The 19,980-nt window shown below is 49.0% G+C and overlaps 1 protein-coding gene across 1 annotated transcript in view; it reads left to right on the top strand.

Annotated features, from left to right (window-relative positions):
- The window catches only part of LOC135367528 (phospholipid-transporting ATPase ABCA3-like), a 31,536-nt gene extending 11,556 nt beyond the window's left edge, over nt 1-19,980 (top strand). The window contains exons 3-11 of the mRNA XM_064600824.1: nt 1,758-2,962; nt 4,555-4,757; nt 5,727-6,340; nt 9,062-9,840; nt 10,815-10,974; nt 11,402-12,221; nt 15,018-15,292; nt 17,384-18,001; nt 19,538-19,980. Coding sequence (XP_064456894.1) covers nt 1,758-2,962; nt 4,555-4,757; nt 5,727-6,340; nt 9,062-9,840; nt 10,815-10,974; nt 11,402-12,221; nt 15,018-15,292; nt 17,384-18,001; nt 19,538-19,940 — 5,077 coding nt within the window. The 3' untranslated portion in view covers nt 19,941-19,980. The remainder of the gene's footprint in view (nt 1-1,757; nt 2,963-4,554; nt 4,758-5,726; nt 6,341-9,061; nt 9,841-10,814; nt 10,975-11,401; nt 12,222-15,017; nt 15,293-17,383; nt 18,002-19,537) is intronic.

Consider the following 19,980-nt stretch of genomic DNA (forward strand, 5'->3'; position numbering starts at 1 on the left):
TTTCAGCTCCATTCGTCCTGTCCGACCTGGCCCATCCTCGTCATACAGGCGCTACGTTCCCCAAGACCTCCAGAGCGCCACCCACGTTTTCGTTCGCACTGACGCTATACGGAAATCCCTGACACCGCCTTATTCCGGTCCTCATCCTGTACTTGGTCGCGCCGGCAAGAACTACCGTGTCAATCTCAACGGGACTCACGACATTGAGTGTCGACCGTCTAAGGCCGGCCTACGGTTGAAGCTTGCCCGCCAGTCGTCGCGGCTCTCCCCGACGTCCCGTTCCCCCTTCAACGTCGTCGGCCCGACATTACTCCTCCGTCCCACCAGCCTGCAGCCAAGACCGTTACATGGTCGGACAATTTTGCACTGACTCCAGCGGGGGGGGGGGGCATGTAGCAGACGACGCGCCGCTCCGTGACGCAGACGAAGCAAACACCTGTGTCACGCCCCTCTCGCGCTCCTGGTGCCTGCGACCCCCTTTTCATTCTTTCCTGGTAGTTGGTGGCAAACGGCCACAGTATTAAAGCGGTCTTGTCCTTCCTGCCTGGTCTGTCCATCAACTACAGATACATATGACATGGTCGCTATAATCTAAGAGGTCGTGGCAGAAACAATGCCTGCTGTATTTCTGTAATGCATGACAAGACTGTCGTTCCATACTCTAGTGCCCCTTTCCTGCTCCTCGTCTCCTGCGGCCCTTTTTTTTTCAGCGGCGTTAGTTCTCGAGGGTCGTTCACCATACCAACGCCCCCTAGATACAGAAGGCCTGCTCATTGCCTCCTCTCCCTCCTTCGCTGCGTGGACATCAATAGTCAAGAATTCGTCTGCTACTGCGATTCACCGTTCTGCGAATTCAAGAACCTGCAAGTGACTGCAGCTAACCTGGAACCTGCAGACCTAAATATTTCGGCAAAAAGTACAAGACGCTTTCCGGAAAATCAGTTTTGAGAAAGATTGAGACCGTTTCGCGCTTTATTATAGGTTTTTCTCATGTAGTACGACGGGACGTTCAATCACAACTCGTAGACGACGGTGGTACTTCTCCGTGGCCACGACCGCTGAAAGCACGTTCGTGATTGGGTACTGCCGTTGAAAACGCGATCCTGATTGGCTGACTCTTAACTGTTACGTCATGTCGACGAGCGCGCAGGCGTTCTGTATATCTAGGTGTTGACCATACCCCAGGGTCACGAGAACTGTGGTCTGCTACCGGTTCGTCGTTTTTCGAACTGTTTCGATTTTTTCTCGAATTGAAGGCTCTTGCCGCAACGCGAGGCCAAAAATTGCTGGCTATTAGAAACAATCGCCACAAATAATTGTCAGTGAATTTAACTGAAATATTTTGCACGGTAGACATTAGACTGTAGGTAGACTGTAGGCATTAACTGCACATATATGCTGTACGTATATACCCTACATATTTTGTGCGCATATGTAGTCTTCTACATGGTGTACATAAAGGTTTATGCAAGTTTGTATAGCATATTGTACGTGTATTGTGTGGTAGTCGCCATGGAAGTCTGAAGCGTGGATAGCACCTGGATAGTACGGCAGCGTAACAGAAGGGGGTGACGGCACTTTAAAACGTTTGGCTTCGGTCCAAACTGGTGCACATTTGTCGGAGCTCACGAAGTTGCTCACACGGAAGGAGATACGTAAACAAGGCAAATGTCGACGACGTTCTTGCTCACGATCGTGACGAGGGAGGGGGCTTACAGCAGGAGAGTTTGGTGAACATTACATTTTTCCATTCGCAGGTACATCATAGGATTCTACGACAACACCAACTTCCTGTCACGGCGTCTCAAGAACAACCCAGTCTTCGAACCCCTCCCAGACGCAGTGACCCAGCGGGTGACCACAGCGTTTGCGCAGATAGCCGTCAACCGAGCGCACCGCAAGATGGTCCAATCACGATCGAAAGGCGTCACTGCACCAAGCTTCGAGGTAGCCATCCAACGGCTCCCGGAGGGACCGCATCCACTGGAGTCGGAGAGTCGACGTAGCTTCATGGCCACGAGGATAGGCCTGGCATTCATCTTGCCCTTTTGCGTCTTCATTACGCGCCTGGTCAAGGAGACGCACACGGGCATGAAAGAGAATATGCGTCTCATGGGCATGAGGGACTTTGCCTACTGGATGGGATACTACCTGACTGCTATCATCTTTGGCATGATTATGAGCACGCTCATCATCGCGTACATGTCCTTCGTCCCTTATCACAATCAGAGATTTCTGGACGGCACCAGCAAGACCGTTGTAATCGTTATCTTCTTCCTCTTCTGCTTGCAATATGGCAGCTTAGCCATGTTTCTGTCGCTCTTCTTTACAAGCATACCGGCGTCCATTGTGTTCTCTTTCGGATTTTGGTTGACATCTTACGTGGTGCCCACGGGGACGCTCGAGGTCTGGCATGGTTACTCTGCCCATTACCTGTTGCTGAGCCCGAGGACCAAGCTTGTGAGCTCTTTCTTTCTCCCCTGCATGGGTCCCCACTGGTGCTTCAGAATCATAGGGTGCGCGAACCTCGTCGGCGAAGAGTACGGTTGGGGTTCCGTTTTCTCACCAGTACTCAAACGGGATAACGTCTCCATGATCAGGATTTGGATTGCGATGCTGACAAGCACAATTTTGCAATGGGTACTGTTGTGGTACTTCGGCAACGTTCTTCCATGGGCTAAAGGTGTGCCTCGATCGCCTTGGTTCCTCTTGTCGCCTCGTTACTGGTTCGTGTCGGGTCCCGGGTCCTACCAACCGCTGGAGCAGGCCCTGCCTGATAATGTGCGCTTTGAACTTGATCCTCCGGGTGTTGAGGCGGCAGTGTTTGTAAATCGCCTCGAACTTGAAAAGACTCAAGTGTTCATCTTGCACGAGACAACTTTCAAGGCTTTTCCCGGTGAGATCACGGTTGTGCTGGGCCCGACGGGATCGGGCAAAACTGCACTTGTGCGTGCCATTACAGGTAAGCTCACTGTACCGTACTGTACTGTACATTTTTACGGTAGGAAACTAACCGGCAAAAAAATCTAGCACTCGCAAGTGAATAAAATAAGTATTTAAAGAGATTGAAACATTTATTTATTTATTTTACTGAAAAACAAGCTTTCGGACGGAGTCCGTCCTTCATCAGGTGCGATCTTCCGTCCGAAAGCTTGTTTTTCAGTAAAATAAATGTTTCAGTCTCTTTAAATACTTATTTTATTTTTACGGTACTGCACTTCTGAGAGTATATGCACACAGGGTTGCGGAGTTGCCACTCCGGGGTTGGAATGATTCCGGAATCATTCCAGATTTAGCAGAGCCCGGAATGGAATAGAATGGCGGAAACTGCCCTAGGAATGGGATGGAATTAGGCATATTTTCGCAGGCGGGATTGGAATGGACTGGTCTGGGTGCCACACGGTGAAGGGCGAAATAACCTTGTCGTTTTGCGTTTTCCGTGGTGGGTAATGTCAATCTTCTCTATAGCACTGCTGGGCTACCCAGCACGGTTGGCTGCCAAGCCATTCCAGGAGTGGGAATTGGCCATACGTTTTCATTCCGAGGAATTGAAAGGAATGGAATTATCACAAATCTCCATTCCTCGGAATGGAATGCGTGATCCCGTTCCGCAACCCAGATGTGACTAAGTTCGCTACGGGCTCTCTAATTCAGTAAAAAAAAGTAAAGTAAATTTCTTTTAATTAAAATCAAACGAAAATATTTTTGAAAGATGGCAAAATCAGTTGGCACACAAATGCCGTTCACCCCGTATTTTTCCGTCGCCCCGTTTTTTTTATAAAGTCCGAATGACACGTTTTTTGAAACACCCCGTATAATTTGATTTGAAAGCTTCACAAAGTAGACACATAAGGGGAACGCTATGACGCACGCAGTCAAGTATGCTATTAAAAAATAGCAGAGAAGCAGACATGTAGCCCGTGCAATGTGCATCAGGGCACACGGTTGAGGGTAACATGACTATCATAATTACATCGGTGGTCCAATTTAGTGACAGCAGGGTTGAAACATGTAGCGGCCATTATGGGCTTCGATGTTCGCTGATGGACACTGGAAGTCCATCCAAAAAGGCGTACACCTCCCGTTTTCAACAAATCAAGGCATATAACGACATCATTCGAGATGATGGTAAGGCTACACTCTTAAAAATGAACTTCACCTCATAGCACGCTCCTAGCCAACCATTATCTCGAATGATATCGTTATCTGCCCTGATTTGTTGAAAACGGGAGGCGTACGAATTTTTTGTGACACCTATGCTGTTCATAATTGTCACAAAAAAGGCGTACGCCTCCCGTTTTCAACAAATCCGAGCAGATAATGATATCATTCGAGATGATGGTTGGCTTGGAGCGTGCTATGCGGTGGAGTTCATTTTTAAGAGTGTGAAGGTGGATGTTCGGGACCGCACAGCCAGAGCTCTCTGGGGTGCGGTCGCACCCTTTGCCTCCTATCTTCCGATGTCCCTACACGGCTGCACCCACCGCTACATTTTACATTCAGGTGCTCATATGTATCTGTTCATTTAAGCTTTTTCCTCCCCGCATATTCCAGGCATGCTCGTGCCAGCCAGTGGGCAGGTCATCGTGTGTGGATTTGACATGGCACAAGACACTCGCGAGGCTCGACAAAAGCTGGGCCTGTCTCAAAAGCACGACGTACTTTTCGACGACTTGACTGTTCGGGAGACACTGCGATTCTTCGCCGTACTGCGAGATATTGAGGGTGACGTCGACGCACGTGTCGCGCAGATATTGGTGAGATATCGCTATACTTATCGGATGAAGGTGTCTCTCCGGCTGGTCTGCCGACCTCTCCACACTCTAGGAACGTAACTTCACTACATAGGGCGGTGAAAGCCAGACGCTGACGGAAAAAAAAAAAGAAGAAAGGAAGAAAGAAACCTCCTGCGTCTTCCTTGACGACAGTGGATCAAGGCCCTCTAAACAAAATCGCACGTGCTGTGACTGTCAGCGCGCTGGTACTCGCGATGTGAAATAAGTTCTGCCGCAGCATACACTGTTAAAACAGACCTTCCCCACATAGCACGCTCATAGCCAACCATCATCGCGAATGATATCATTCTGTGTATTGATTTGTTGAAAATGGGAGGAGGTGCCTATCTGGGACACATTATCTTGTCCCAGATAGGCGCCTCCCCCCTGTTTTGAGCAAATCAGGACACAGAATGATGTTCTTCGGAATGATGGTTGGCTAGGAGCGTGCTATGTGGTGAAGATCTGTTTTAACAGTGTACGGTCGTTTTACCAGGGCGGAGAGCAACCGCAGTCGTAAAAATGAACTTCACCGCATAGCACGCTCCTAGCCAACCACAACCCCGACAGCCCATCGGTCTCTCCCCTGATTTGTTGAAAATGGGAGGTGTACGCCTTTTTCTTGTATCGCTTAATAATTTGTACAAAAAAGGCGTAGGCCTCCCGTTGTCGACATATCGGGGTTGAGAACGACGTCACTATGGGGATGATAGTTGGTTAGGATCGTGTTACGTGGTGAAGTTCATTCTTAAAGGTGTGCGGTTCCACTGTGAGTGTCAACAAAATGTCGCTGAGTTGCAGATTTTGTTCAATGGGAGAGCGGCGCTCTCAATGTTGCCAGACGGCTATCTGCATAGTGCCGGGAAAAAAGAATGTAATATACTCCGAGCGAAGCTATTCAATGGCTCTATATAGCTACAACCATTGATGCACACAGCACTTACCCCGCAGGAGCTCGTTGGGCTGCGCGATGTCTGGTCTACCGCGGTGTCCAACACCCTGAGCTTGACGAATCGGCGCTTTCTTTCCGTCGCCATAGCAATCGTGGCTGCACCTCGTGTTGTTGTGCTCGACGAACCTCTCTACGGGCTGGACACTGTTGATCGAAGACGATTATGGGGTATACTGCAAAAGGTGAAGGCCACCGGTCCTACGTCCCTGATCGTGACCACATCCAACGTGGAGGCCGAGATGCTCGGAGACCGTATTGCCATTCTAGGTTACGGTTCCCTCAAGTGCCATGGCAGCCGGGCGTTCTTGCATCGTCGTTTCGGGTGCGGATATAACATTCGTTTTACGAAGCTGCGGAAATTCCAAGCCAAACAGTGCGTCGACATAGCCAAGTCTCACGTGCCTGAAGCGTATATCCTATCTGATCACAAAGACGCTCAAGTGGTAAGCCTAGGGGAAGCTGCGCCTCCTGAAAAGATGGCGGCTTTGCTTCAACGCTTTGAGAAGGACAACGTCAAATTGGGGATCGGACACATGTGTGTCTTCGCTACGACCATGGAGGACGTCTACATTCGCCTTGTCCTGGAACTCGAGGACAGACCGGAACGTGTCAGGTATGCCCGTACCTTCGTTATCAGAACTCCTATACCATATCTCCGCACAACAGTGGATGTAGTCCCCACATTGAGAGTGGGGGCGTACGAGAAGATGGCGGGCGCCAGGGGGACTGCGAAGGCGTTTCACACATGTTTTGTTAACGCGAACATTTTATGTTTGCTTTAAAACGTGCAAATGAATATTCGTCGACTGCGACGAGAGTTTTCGCAACATGATCAGGGCACAAGCAACATGAGAATGCACTACACTCTTAGAAATGAACTTCACCGCATCCAACCATAATCTCCAGTGATATCGTTATCTGCCCTGATTTGTTGAAAACGGGAGGCGACTGTGCTGTATGTACAGCACAAGTGTCACAAAAGAAGGCGTACGCCTCCCGTTTTCAACAAATCAGGGCAGATAACGGCATCATTCGAGATGATGGTTGGCTACACTCTTAAAAATGAACTTCACCGCATAGCACGCTCCTAGCCAACCATTATCTTGAATGATATCGTTATCTGCCCTGATTTGTTGAAAACACGGGGCGTACGCCTTTTCTGTGACAATTATGAACAGCATAAGTGTCACAGAAATGGCGTACGCCCCCCGTTTTCAACAAATCAGGGCAGATAACGATATCATTCGAGATAATGGTTATCTAGGAGCGTGCTATGAGGTGAAGTTCATTTTTAAGAGTGTAGGAGCATGCTACGTGATGAAGTTCTAAGAGTGTAGATGTCACTGAATGTTCTCTTCCGGTATAGCCGTCTTCCAACCCGGCTCTCTGCAACCTTAAAAAGATCAGTGAATATTAACACGAAATCATGGTTGAAATGTAGATTTATGGGTGACAACCATCTTCGTCGAAACCTCTTCACGGTACGCTCCCGCGTCACGGACTTATGCCACTTTAAATATGAGGAGATCCTTTCACTCTTGGCTGATCTCTTCCTCGCGCGATCTCGGTATGACGTAGTACATAAGCGTGAAACGGATGTGCGTAGTTACCGTCGTCATGACGACGCCCGTAAACAGGGTCGCGGCAAACGCTGGAACGCGGCGGGGAAGTGCTTGGGACGAAAGCGGAAATAAGCGGAAGCGCTATGACGTAGAGCCATTGAGCAACCGGTCAAAGTGTTTCATGCAGGTGCTCGGCACCGCTTGCCGCCACAGTCGGCGGGACCGCCGAAAATGGGAGATTTTTAAAACTCTGTAGCATAAAAAAAATCATAGGATGTGGGACTCTGCATACGAAGTGCGAGCATGGAGTGAGGCGTACAGACCCTGCCAGAGACTAAGTTATATCCATGTGGTTTCTCAACCCCTTTAAGGTGCGGGTGGGTCCAACCGGAGTGGAGGGTGGAGGGTGGTGCGTAGGAGCGCGGGAGCTTCCACGCTCCGCAAAAGGAGATGTAATGTTTAGTAAGCAGGAACGCGCTCCTCGCGGTCCGGAGCCACTACAAGGTATATCTTAACTGGTAGCGAAAACAAGCGAAAATACCAAATCAGACCCATCGGCAAGGCCACCAGCAAGAGGCGCGAGCGATCCTGGGTGTTGACAGTAGAGGTACGGTTGTATACAGAAAAACTTCACTCTAAGAAAAAAAGGAGTACTTTTACTCCTTTTGGGGAGTAATTGCATTGCCACAAAAAATAGTCCCTTTCGGGAGTAAATGCACGGGAGTAAATGCACGGGAGTAAATGGATGTCACAGAGTGATGTTCGAGATGATGGTTGGCTAGGAGCGTGCTATGCGGTGAAGTTCATTTTTAAGAGTGCAGGACTCGAAAATGATATCGCTGTCTCTCTTCTGATTGGTGAAAGCCGGGGGCGTACGCCCTTGGACGTGCGCGAAGTGTCATATAAATGGCGTACGCCCATCGTCCTCATGACTGTCGGGAGCCATAGCCAACAGAAAGTCCTCCCACTACGTGCTAAATAATGTTTGTTTTATTTCGCATTATAAATCGACTTTGCTGAAATTCTGAGTACGAAAAATATGCCGTCTGTGAACACGGCGCGCTCCCACGAGTTTTCGATAGAAGCCGCGAAACTTCATAGTTTCGGCCTTTCCCAAGGGCAGGTGACGTCACAGGGGTCTCTCGCTTATCTTTCTCTCTCTCTCTCTTTTCTACACTCTTCACCACTTCACAGTACTCCACATCACAGAATTTCACTACATAGCACGATGAAGGCCAACCATTGCACAGAATGGTACCGTTATCACTGCTGATTCGTGGAAAGCCTGGAGCGTACGCCTTTTTTTGACAATTAACATGACTGCCACGAAAAGGCGTACGCCTCCTGTTTTCAACGCATCAGGGGCGGAACGACGTCTTTCGGGATGGGTTGTTGGCTAAGATCGTTCTTATAGGTGGAGTTCCGTTTTAATAGTGTAGTCAGACGCGCGCGTCTCCGCTCCCCGGCTCACGTTGTAAGACTGCCAGCGGCTGTAGTGAGGAGACCGAAATGGACCTTCGAGGGGCAACGTTGCCAGACACGTGGGTAAATTGGACCCGCCATGACGTCGTATTCCTCAAAACCACAAAATACAACGTGAAACACGTGTATCGAAAATAACAGTCAGCATTCTGAAGGCATGAGGTTTATTAGTGCGCGGTGGGCGCGTTCAAAGGACAGAAGGTCGTGCCCCCATGGAAACTCACCACAGGTGATAATAGAAAAAAAAAAAAAATACGAGAGCTAGTTTCTAACCCGTAATTCTTACGCAGGGCCGGAGGAAAATCAGTGCTGATGACACGGCGTGGCAGCAGACGTATGAGCTTGATGACTGGCTTTGCCGGTGACCTGGACCTGTCTGGCGAAAACGTTGCCATAGCTACGAACAGGTTCATAGCGGGCGTGGGATCCCAGGAAGAATACTACGAGTCCGAAGTACAGGTTGAGGCCCACGTCCAGGAACTCTGGGAACTGAAGCCCGGGCGGCCGGGCACCCTGCAAGTCCTCAAGGCCCTGCTGCTAAAGCGCTTGTTCTACACGCGGCAGTCATGGGCACTGCCGCTCTTTTGCTGGCTGGTGCCGACGGCGTTCATGTTCTGGATGTGTTATTTCGAAAAATCGAGGTACGGAATCGTAGAGAGCAGCGTAGAAGTTTCCCCGGACAACATCGTCTATGATTTGGAGCTGGTTCACCCGAACGCGAAGGTGTTCGTGTCCTACGACATCAACGGCATGGCGCTGGCGCATAACATCTACATGCCGCTCGTGGAAGAGCACACGGGCCAGGTGACCACGAGGGAGGACATAAACCAATTTCTGGACGCACTCTCCAAGGAGACAGCTCCCGAAATGAACTTCTTTTTAGGAGCGCGGTTCACTGAAGACAAACAGCAGAAATCCGGTCAAGCCATTGCGTACTACTATGGTGACGCGTATCATACGGAGGTGAGTGGAAGAACAAGAGCTTTATTGTCATATTACGATTATAGTAAGTGCACGAAGCGAGATGAAAGTTGGTGCGAAGCGAGTGGTGGTGACCAACTTTCATATGGTATGTGAAAAAAAAAGCAGAAAAAAAGAAAAACGAAAGGAAAGTACTATTCCCTCCTCTCTGACGTCGTCTAAGAGTTGCCAGGGCAAACGCGCCGTCTACCTTGGTAGACGTTCGCTGTCTCGGGCCTTTGAAAGGTACACTCTTAAAAATGAACTTCACCACATAGCACGCTCCTAGCCAACCACCATCCCGAATGACAACGTTCTTGCCCCTGATTTGTTGAAAACGGGAGGAGGAGCCTATTTTGTGCTCATTATGCACGGCACAAAATAGGCTCCTCCTCCCGTTTTCAACAAATCTAGTGCGAGAACGTTGTCATTCGGGGTGATGGTTGGCTAGGAGTGTGCTATGTGGTGAAGTTCATTTTTAAGAGTGTACTTCACAAGGGGGGATTACACATTATGCTCAGGTAGCGAATTCCATTCCTGGATAGTGGTCTGCATTGGTGGACGATAGGACAGCGCCTACTGAGTGGTACTCGGTAGGCGCTGCAGTTTTAATGAGTGATCAAGACGCCTTGAGGGGTGATGCGCCATAAAATGCAGCCTTGCGCCTTTGTTACCGCCTTCACAGAAGGCACAACAGGGTGAAACAGCATTCGTACTGGAAATGCTGGGCGTGGCGCACATAACTTACCAAACTGTCCGCGTTATTTCCTGTCGTTTCCTACAGAACATCTTTCGGTTGCGCTGCAGAACCTTCCCCACGTTTAGCAGGGCATGAAAAGAAATGACTTTGCACGGTTACGTGGTAACAGATCTCTATGACGTGTCTTCCGCTGGGGTATATGGCAGAATGCCTCTCCTGCGAACCTAACTTCGCCACCATAGGTCTAGAGCCCCCTCTGATACCGTGCGCATAGAACGTGAGTGCCGTTTTGGCCGTTTGGCGTGATTTGTGGTTGCCAAGTGAAATGTGCGACAGTCGATAGGCTAGATGTACATGTGAGATGATGTACGTGTAAGATGTAGATGTGAGCCTGGCCATGAGCGGTGAACAGACGGAGCGGGAACCAGTGGGAGGCTACGGTGTTAGCATATGCGTCATGGGCGGACTTCATGTGGAACGTCCGTCTGGAAAGCCTGGCGGAGAACCCAGAGTAGCCACAGCTGATGGTGGGACGCGAACACGGTACCTTCTAGTGTTTAGCTTGAACTTGGAGTTGATCATGTATCTCTCTGACCGCTGATATAACCCTAGCCAAAGGTTAGAAGATCGAGGACATTCCGTTCTTTCTAGAGAAGATAAAAATTACAAATCTTTGTGGTCACCTTACGCAAGGGCCCCCAGATTGACACGCGAAATCGCGAAAGTCGCATAGCGGCCTAAGGGTGACTCTCGGTATTGCTTTCTGGGAAGTGCGGTAGATGCGTGCAATGGCGTGTGGCCCACCGGCCGGCCCAACCTCCTCTCCCTTGCCTGTGCATAGCCATTCTTCAAGCAGAACGTTACCGCTGAAAAGCAACCACTGCACAGGATGACATCGCTATGGCCCCTGCCTTACGTAAAATTCGGAGCGTACATCGTTTTCTGACAGTTAACATATTGCGTTGCGAAGAAGGCATTTGCCACAAACCATGGTGTTAGAAGTAATGCACGCACTGTTCTCCATTTTTCAGTCCCTCTCTCTGAACCTCGTCCACACCGCCCTTCTACGCACCGTTTCTGGAGAGCCCACCTCCAAGGTGACCGCCGCGTTCCGCCCCATTCGCAGCGACACAGTAAAAGAGGACTCCATCCGGCTCATTCACAACAATCGCACTAAACTGCTGTCCCACATAAGCGCCCACCGAATAATACGATTCATCGTCATCCCCTGCGCAACGGCTACGTTGCTCGCCAGCTTCGTGTTCTTCCCCATCGACGAGCGCGTCACCAAGGCAAAAAGTATGCAGCTCCTGTCTGGTGTCTCTCCCCTGTCCTACTGGATGGCAAACTACCTTTGGGACTTGGTGTTGGCACTGGTCTCTATGCTCTGCATGTTCTTTCCGGTCTTCATGTGCCATCCCGGCACCGTAGCTATCATGGGCCACATTGTCTTCCTAACCCTCTCCTATGTCCACTGTATGGTGCCCCTCGTCTACTACTTCTCATTCGTGACGGACTCGATGGCTGCTGGCTTTCTTGAGCTGGCAGCGTTACTGAGTTTTTCTGGAATCACGTCGACGCTGGGCTTCCAGCTCCTGATGATCAAGACCGACGAAGGAGTCTCTCTCTTCGCCCCCGTCAAGCGGTACCCTTTGCTCTACCTGTTGTACTTCGTACCGCCATTTAGCTACCACTGGTCGCTCGTCAAGGTGGCGCAGTTGACGTGGGAGAATTATATTTGCTCTACGAGCGCCCTCTATGAACTGCACGACATCTGTACCTTTATACAGGTAAGTCTTACGTACAGTACGGGTTCTGCGTTTTCGGCATTCATTCCTGGAGAGAATCGGCGGGTGTTTTTCGGTATTTGTATGTTTTGTCAAATTCGGATATTTTCGGCATTTTAAAACTATAATCCTTAGGGATAAGGACGAGGGTTCGAGGAATTAGGGACCATAGTTCCTCCGTGGGTAGATCATGGAGTGCGGCGCTTGTAGAGAGACACCGCGGCAGACTGTTTTCAAATGGGCATGCAATGCGCTGCTACACTTCGACCGTGCGCAGGGGAGAGGGTCAAGGTTGCAGAAGAAACGTGACAGGGCCTATGTTCGTAGACCAGAATTGATCTATAGAAGAAAAGGTTACCGCGTTATGTGAAAGAGGGACCAAAGAGATCGCTTCAGGGGTACAATAGTGCATGGAGAGAGGTATGCTGCGCAGACAGCTGACTGACTTGATAAGCGTATACTGAAACTACCACGGTGGCGTGTGGCAGCGCAATTTTGCTGCATAATGTCAGATCAATTGTAATTTCGCAATGCCTATACAGGGTCATTCAATTCTAATGAAAACTACATCACCTAGAATCACGCAGTCAACGGCATTCGTTCCTATTACGTTTTGGCACCTGCTGCATTTTTGCGAAGTGAACTCTGAAATTTGCCAAGTAGAGGTCACTTACCCCACCAACATGAACAGCGTGCCGAATTCAAATTCATGATATTCACAGTGATATTCAGGATCTATCCTGTCGGGAAAAATAGCCGAACATCATGGTTCTCGGGGCGCTTTATAACTCGCGAAGACTTTTTGAACGCACCAGTGATTTCCCCAGAAATTCACTGCTGGGGGGGTGCCGAGCTTTCAAGGGGGGGGGGGTATGCTTGGTGAAGGTTGCACTTAAGGAATTTTCTTAGACATGGAAAGAATCGTGGAACAATGGTGACATCTCTGCACAGCTTTCCCGTTTTATTTGTAAATGTTACTACGTTAGAACGCAGTACATTAGAATACAGATTCATTATGAACGGCATTTCAACATTAAGATGCATAATCACACGACGAACAAAGACTAGCACCTTGTCTCACGAAGCTCAATGAATACCTAGCACACAGATTGTACAAATGCATGGTACGGTCATTTGTATGACTGTGGTCCTACAGCCCAAGTTTGACAGTACAGGATGTAATTCGCTGCACCGGACTCTCTACCAGAACGTGTTGGTGGCCGAGCTGGGTGGGGTCACCTGAGAAATTTCAGGGGGGGGGGTGTTGCAAAAATGCAGAGGGGGTGTAGGGAAATCCCTGGAACGCACTCGCTGTCAGTAGATAGTAGTGATAGTAGAAAAAGTGATAGTCCCTGAAATTGGGTGAGGGAAGGTATGGTCCCAGCCGAAGCCGGACGCGATAAGCTACGATGAAAGATGATAAGCGATAAGCTATGTCTGTGTTATCTCTTTCTACCATGCCTGGGTGGGCTGGGTTTCCAACCTCCTTTCGTCGGACTGACAATGATTTCGCTGAAAAAATCGTCGCGCGCTGTCCTCTGCGAGCTCCGTAGAGCATGATTTTCGGCTATTTTTCCGACATGATAGCTCCTAGTTGTCATTATTTGAGTAAATTCGGCACGCTCTTCACATTATAGCGTGGTAAAAAAGTGGCCTTTACTTGGCAAATTTCCGAGTTAGCTCGCAAAAATTTAGGAGATGAGACGAATCCAGATTTTTACGAATCCGAATCCGGATCCGAATCCAAGGAAGGTTCTACGAATCCACGAATCTTGCGAATCTCGATCCTTTTTTAAAAAGAGTTTGAAAGGCCAGAAAATTCCTACCGAAAAGTGTTTTGAGGCATAATATGGTACAGGAGCAAATGCAGGAGAAAATATACCCGTATAATTCTTCTTAAACGTAATGTATTTAACATTATTGTTCAACGACTACAAGTAAGTTCTCGAGTCTGAATTATTTCCATAAAACCAAGCAACGAACAGAAGCAAAATCATGTTACTTTGAAACCTGTAATGTAACAGTTCCTACCTGAAGTCTTTCACTCAATGTAAACAATGACCGACAGGTGTTTTCTTGTTTCTTTGTTTACATTGAGTGAAAGGGTTCAGGTAGGAACTGTTACATTACAGGTTTCAAAGTAACATGATTTTGCTTCTGTTCGTTGCTTGGTTTTATGGAAATAATTCAGACTCGAGAACTTACTTGTAGTCGTTGAACAATAATGTTAAATACATTACGTTTAAGAAGAATTATACGGGTATATTTTCTCCTGCATTTGCTCCTGTATCATATTATGCTTCAAAACACTTTTCGGTAGGAATTTTCTGGCCTTTCAAACTCTTTTTAAAAAATGATCGAGATTCGCAAGATTCGTGGATTCGTAGAACCTTCCTTGGATTCGGATCCGGATTCGGATTCGTAACAATCTGGATTCGTCCCATCTCCTAAATTTTTGCGAGCTAACTCGGGAAATTTGCCAAGTAAACGCCACTTTTTTACCACGCTAATGTGAAGAGCGTGCCGAATTTACTCAAATAATGACAATTAGGAGCTATCATGTCGGAAAAATAGCCGAAAATCATGCTCTACGGAGCTCGCAGAGGACAGCGCGCGACGATTTTTTCAGCTTTCGGTGGACTTGTCCTGAGGCGACAATTTTGAAAAAGAAACAAACAAGCGTGGTTGGTGGATTCGAAAGAATCTATTCCCTGTTTTAGGCACTGCCTAGGATTCGAGGATTCCATTGGCACATCCCTACTTTTTTTTTTTTTCTAATCAACACATCCTTGGATGCAGGCGAGCAAAGACGACGGAGCAGTGTTACTCACAGGATTGCGCTACTGTTGCGGGGAATTCTTCAGGCACAACTTCACGTACTTGTCGACTCTGGGTTCACTCTCATTCCACCGAGACTCCGCTGCAGTGGAGTTGATAATACTAATCCTCGAAGGTATCGTCTTTATGATGATATTGGTATCTGTGGAAAGTGGTGCTCTCAAGCCTCTGGCTGGTTCCAAAAGCGGTCCATCATCACCACAGCAGCTGAACGCGGACGTAGCTGAAGAACGGAGGTACCTGGCATACTACTTCTGTTGCTAGTCACTTGTTGTGCTAGATTTGATTAGAAGTGGAAAGAAAATATTCGAAACCTACGTCCATGACGCTTGATGTGTGAAAGCATTGACCCAAGCAGCACAATGTACTGAAAGTCGAGTGCAATAGGGGTGAACGGTATGTGTCTTATCAATGTTCTTTAGTTTCACGAGTCTCTGCAAGGCCTTCCACCTACCCGTCCACCTCTATTGCACTCGACTTTCAGTACATTTTGCTGCTTGGGGAGTGATTTAAAAGATTACTTCAGCACAGAGGCAGTTCGCCAGGGCACACAGCGCAGGTTGTTGGTGCTAACAGCTCCGCTGTGCCTTCTCAACAGTAAAATGTCGGTCGTCAAGTTCAGTAAGGGCGTTCTTCAGTGTTTACCTACTATAGAGTCGGCAGGTGAACAGCACAGGCTCCGTGTTCTTACACGGTTCCGCAAGTTGAACAGTTCGGCGTTCTTATGAAGGAATGCTGCAGCGAATGGGAGTTTAAGTCGCGTGTTGTGCTGGTGTCTGCATGTGAATGTACACTGTAAAAACAGAATATCACATAACGCGTTCAAAGCCAACCCGTTTATCCATAGCTGAGGACCAGAGGAGCGTGCCATTTTTGTAAGAGCACTACGCCCCCTGTTTCGAAGAGTCAGGAGAAGTAAGAGTCAGTGCGTGTAAAGGCCAGTTCGATTTATAGCGCTAGAAAATAGCTCTCAAAATCTGTTTTTCTGCTTGCCGTTCTCACATATACGAGCACAGAGCGCTATACTGCTGCAGTTACGGGATATCTCGTTGACACGTGATGCACTGGTACAGTTTGGGACAAAAGTTTGCGGAACACGGCATCAGCGTATTTGTTCATCCGAGCGGTCTCCTGCAAGCTGTCAGGAAGAGATCGAATAAGAAACGGGTGACAGACTATTCTATCCATCTCATAGTATGCATGTCCGCTCCTGTTTGCTGACGGTGTTTCGTTCCAATGGAGAAATCCGTGTTCGTAACACCGTTCCGGTGTCCCGTAAACTTTTGTCCCAAGCTGTACTACAGTGATTGACAATGAAAAATGGCTAGGAAGCAAGCGAGCTGGTGAAGATGATGCATAATGTAAAAACCCCTGTCCCTTCGTGTTCCCTAGTCTCGCATACAGTGACGCATACGCATACGCATATTACAGTGATTCGCGTCGGGTATCCGCAGCACATGAACGCGGCTGACACTTTCGATGCTGTGATCTCGATACCGAACTCTAGTAACTAAAAAGCCATGCATCGGCAGATGAAACTCGTGGCCATTTTCACGTCGTCGTCGCCTTCCCGCTTTGCTGCTTCGAGTAATCGGAAGCAAAACAAACCCCAGCTTCCGCGACGTCACGGCTGAAAGAAGCTCTCGATTGGTTAACACAAACTCACCGCTCAGAATAGCGCTAGAAAAGTTGATCGGAGCTCTACTTCGACAAGAGTGGTTTTATAGCAGTTCGCAGCAATGCGAGGAGGAAAATATAGCGCAATTTTCTAGCGTTATGTAGCAAAGCTCTATATGTGGGAACTGGCCTTAATGCCGCCTGAGACACTAAACTCTATAGTTGACACACTATACGCTTGCTGGCGCTACATGCGTTTTGCAAGGGAGGCTTCAACGGTCGTCGAAGGCTGCCCGTGTAACAGGGGTATTAATCACCTCATCGATGAAGTGATTAAGGCAGTTAATATCGTGAAGGCAGAATGCAGTTGGAGGCAGAAGGCAGGCGCCTGCTTTCTGTCACGGTGTGTTTCTAGGACATTAAGGGTGCGTGCTTCTTCTTCACCGTGTTGACATGTTGCCTTCAGGTATATCGCTAACGCGTCTACTTGTCTTCCCATCCCCTTCCCAAGGGAAGGGGATGGGAAAACTGAAAAATTATAACTGTAATTGTAACTGACCATTAGAGGTTTTTAATAGAACCCGAGGAGGGCGCTTACGATCCGCTAAGTCACGAATGACGCAGAAACAGGAAGGGGGCAGTGAACATAAGGAATCGCTACACGAGCAGTTTCTTCGAGCGCAGACATAAATATGGATTGTCCTTTCCAGGGCAGTGGAGAAGATCGTTGCAGAAAAGGACTTTGAGAAGGCCGCCCTGATAGTTAATGACATTCAGAAAACCTACTGGAGAACTCCGGTGCTCCGAGGCGTGAGCTTTCTGATGCGTCCTGGAGAATGTCTGGTCGTACTTGGTCTTCGAGGCTCTGGGAAGAGCACGCTCCTGGATGTCCTCGCGGGTACTGAGCCTCTGAATGGTGGCTCGGCCTATATGACCGACGGCACCCCCTTGTCAGATCTGGAGATGTGGCAACAACGAATCGGGGTGTGCCCTCAGTATGACGGAATATTGGGGAAGTTGACAGTCCGACAGACGCTGTGGCTGTATGCTAACCTTAGGGGCATCGACTCCGACAGAGTGGAACAATTGGTTTCTCACGTAGTGGAGCTGTTGAACTTGCGGTATTATGATACGCTGTATGTGTCGTATTGCAACGCCTCCACGCGGCGGAAACTTGCGGTGGGCATCGCCATCATCGGCCTGCCGCCTGTTGTGTTGATGGACGATCCAGCGGCTGGCCTGGACTACTTCGCCAAAAAGAAAATGTACGACACAATTCGCCTTATCCGGACGCTGGTCAAGGCTGCTGTCGTTGTCGTCACGCACAGGTAAGGATGGCTAATGTTCGGTGATGGCCACTTCAGTAGGAAGACCAGCGTATAGGATGGCGTAACAAGATGTCTTGCAAAATGTAACGTTGCAACAAAACGCAACAAAATGCAACACGTTACGTACCCGACGTATCAAGCAGAACAGTGGCGTAGCCAGGGTCGGGTTGAAACCCCCAGAAACCGTACGTTTCGTAGTGCTTTTTGGAAAGAGAAACGAGGGTGAAATCCTCCTCCCCCATGTAAGGTTCCCATAGAACCCACCCGAAATATTTTTCTGGCTACGCTGCTGATGCAGAACCTGACCGCATGGACACGCTGGGCATCTGCGGTAATCAGTGCTTCTGAGTTCCGAACAGTGAATTAACGTGTATCCAAATTGCCAAGTTCACAAAAAATTGTGAATTGTCAGAAAAAGACGTTCGCTGTGCACCCTCCCGAGACCAAGAGTGATAACAGTATCGTTTTGCGCAGTGGCTGGTCCTTGTGGTTGGTTGCGTTTGTGGCGCATTCTGTTCTCGTCTCAATCACGCTACCCGTACTCCCTTCCCTACTTCATTGCGTAATACGCCGTGCCCCACGCATTGCACCGATACATCGCCTGAGATCAGTGTAGTCGTACTATAAGGTCAGGTCCCCCAAACTCACCTCGGAAAAGCGTGCAACGAAGAAGGCCGCCACTAGATATCCCACTGTTGCCGTTCCGGATCACTTGGGCGCGCTAAGTTTAGCGGCAGCGCGCTAAGTTTCTGCGAATGAATCTAGTCCAAATGTCGAAATAAAACGCGTATAACAACTTTCTCTGTCGTGTTTCACTTTTTGGTCCCGTTTTTAAACGTGTTGAGCGATCGGAAGGATCTAGTGCACGGCTGCGTGCATCACATAGCGTACCTGTCGTACCAGGCGCCGTAGGCGCTGCAGTCGTCCATTTCTCCTTCGGTGACTTGGCCTGGCTTGGATTGTGCTTCAACTGGATCTTTAGCGCGCTACAATCCACGCAAGCCAACGTCTGGTAACAATGGGGTATCTAAGGGCGGCCTCCGGCATTGCACGCATCGGGATACGAACAAATACATGGGAAAATGGCGACCTTGGGGGCCCTGTATAAGGTGAAGTTCAGTTGTACAGGTGAAATTGCTGGACACAAAAGCCCAGGACAAAAATATAAAATACATACGTATATGACCCGCTCCCCGCCTTTCTGTCGTATGACGGACGACCTACCCCAACCACCTACCTCTTTCCTACCACCTAGCTTCCTCTATACCTACCTACCTCTTTCCTTTTGTCACCCATATAGGCCCTCTGCGCCCGATCTACAACGTTCACATTGCGATGGTTGTCGCTATGTTGTGTTCGCGCGCCCCAAAGCCTCACGCAAGAGCCCGTGACGAATCACGGGCTGGAGTAATGCAGTTAACGCGCGTTATGGGATAACGACTAAGTTGAAGCTCAGGCCCCTGGTGTGCCATTTGAGTGGAAAATTAAATCACGCTATACGCTAATCCGTCCTCTTGCGCGCATTGTCTTCAACAGCATGAGCGATTGCCACGCCGTCAGCGATCGCATGGCCCTCATGGTGAACGGCCAGTTCCAGAGCATCGGTACCATCAAGGAAGTGCGTACGAGACTCTGCAAGGGCTGCCAGCTCAGTCTACGATTCTTTCCTGCGCAACTGCAGGATCCTCTCACTGTTGCTCACATCGATACTACGGTCAGGAAGTGGTTTCCAGGTGCCATGTTGACTGCTGCTCTCCACGAGCAGATCCTCGAGTACAGCGTGGTTTTGACCAAGAGCTGGAGCGAAACGTTCCGCTCGCTGAACGACCTCAAGGCTCAGCTGCGGGCTCAGGACCTTCTTATTGGCGAAGCGACTCTCGAACACGTCATGCTTCGGTCTGTGCGTCGAATGCCTACTCAGCCTAATGTTCGTGTCTAGCGACTTTAATGTCTAGTGCCATTAAAGGAGTCTTCTGGTA

This window comes from Ornithodoros turicata, chromosome 8 (assembly GCF_037126465.1).
Source record: "Ornithodoros turicata isolate Travis chromosome 8, ASM3712646v1, whole genome shotgun sequence".
In the NCBI taxonomy this organism is placed as follows: Eukaryota; Metazoa; Arthropoda; class Arachnida; order Ixodida; family Argasidae; genus Ornithodoros; species Ornithodoros turicata.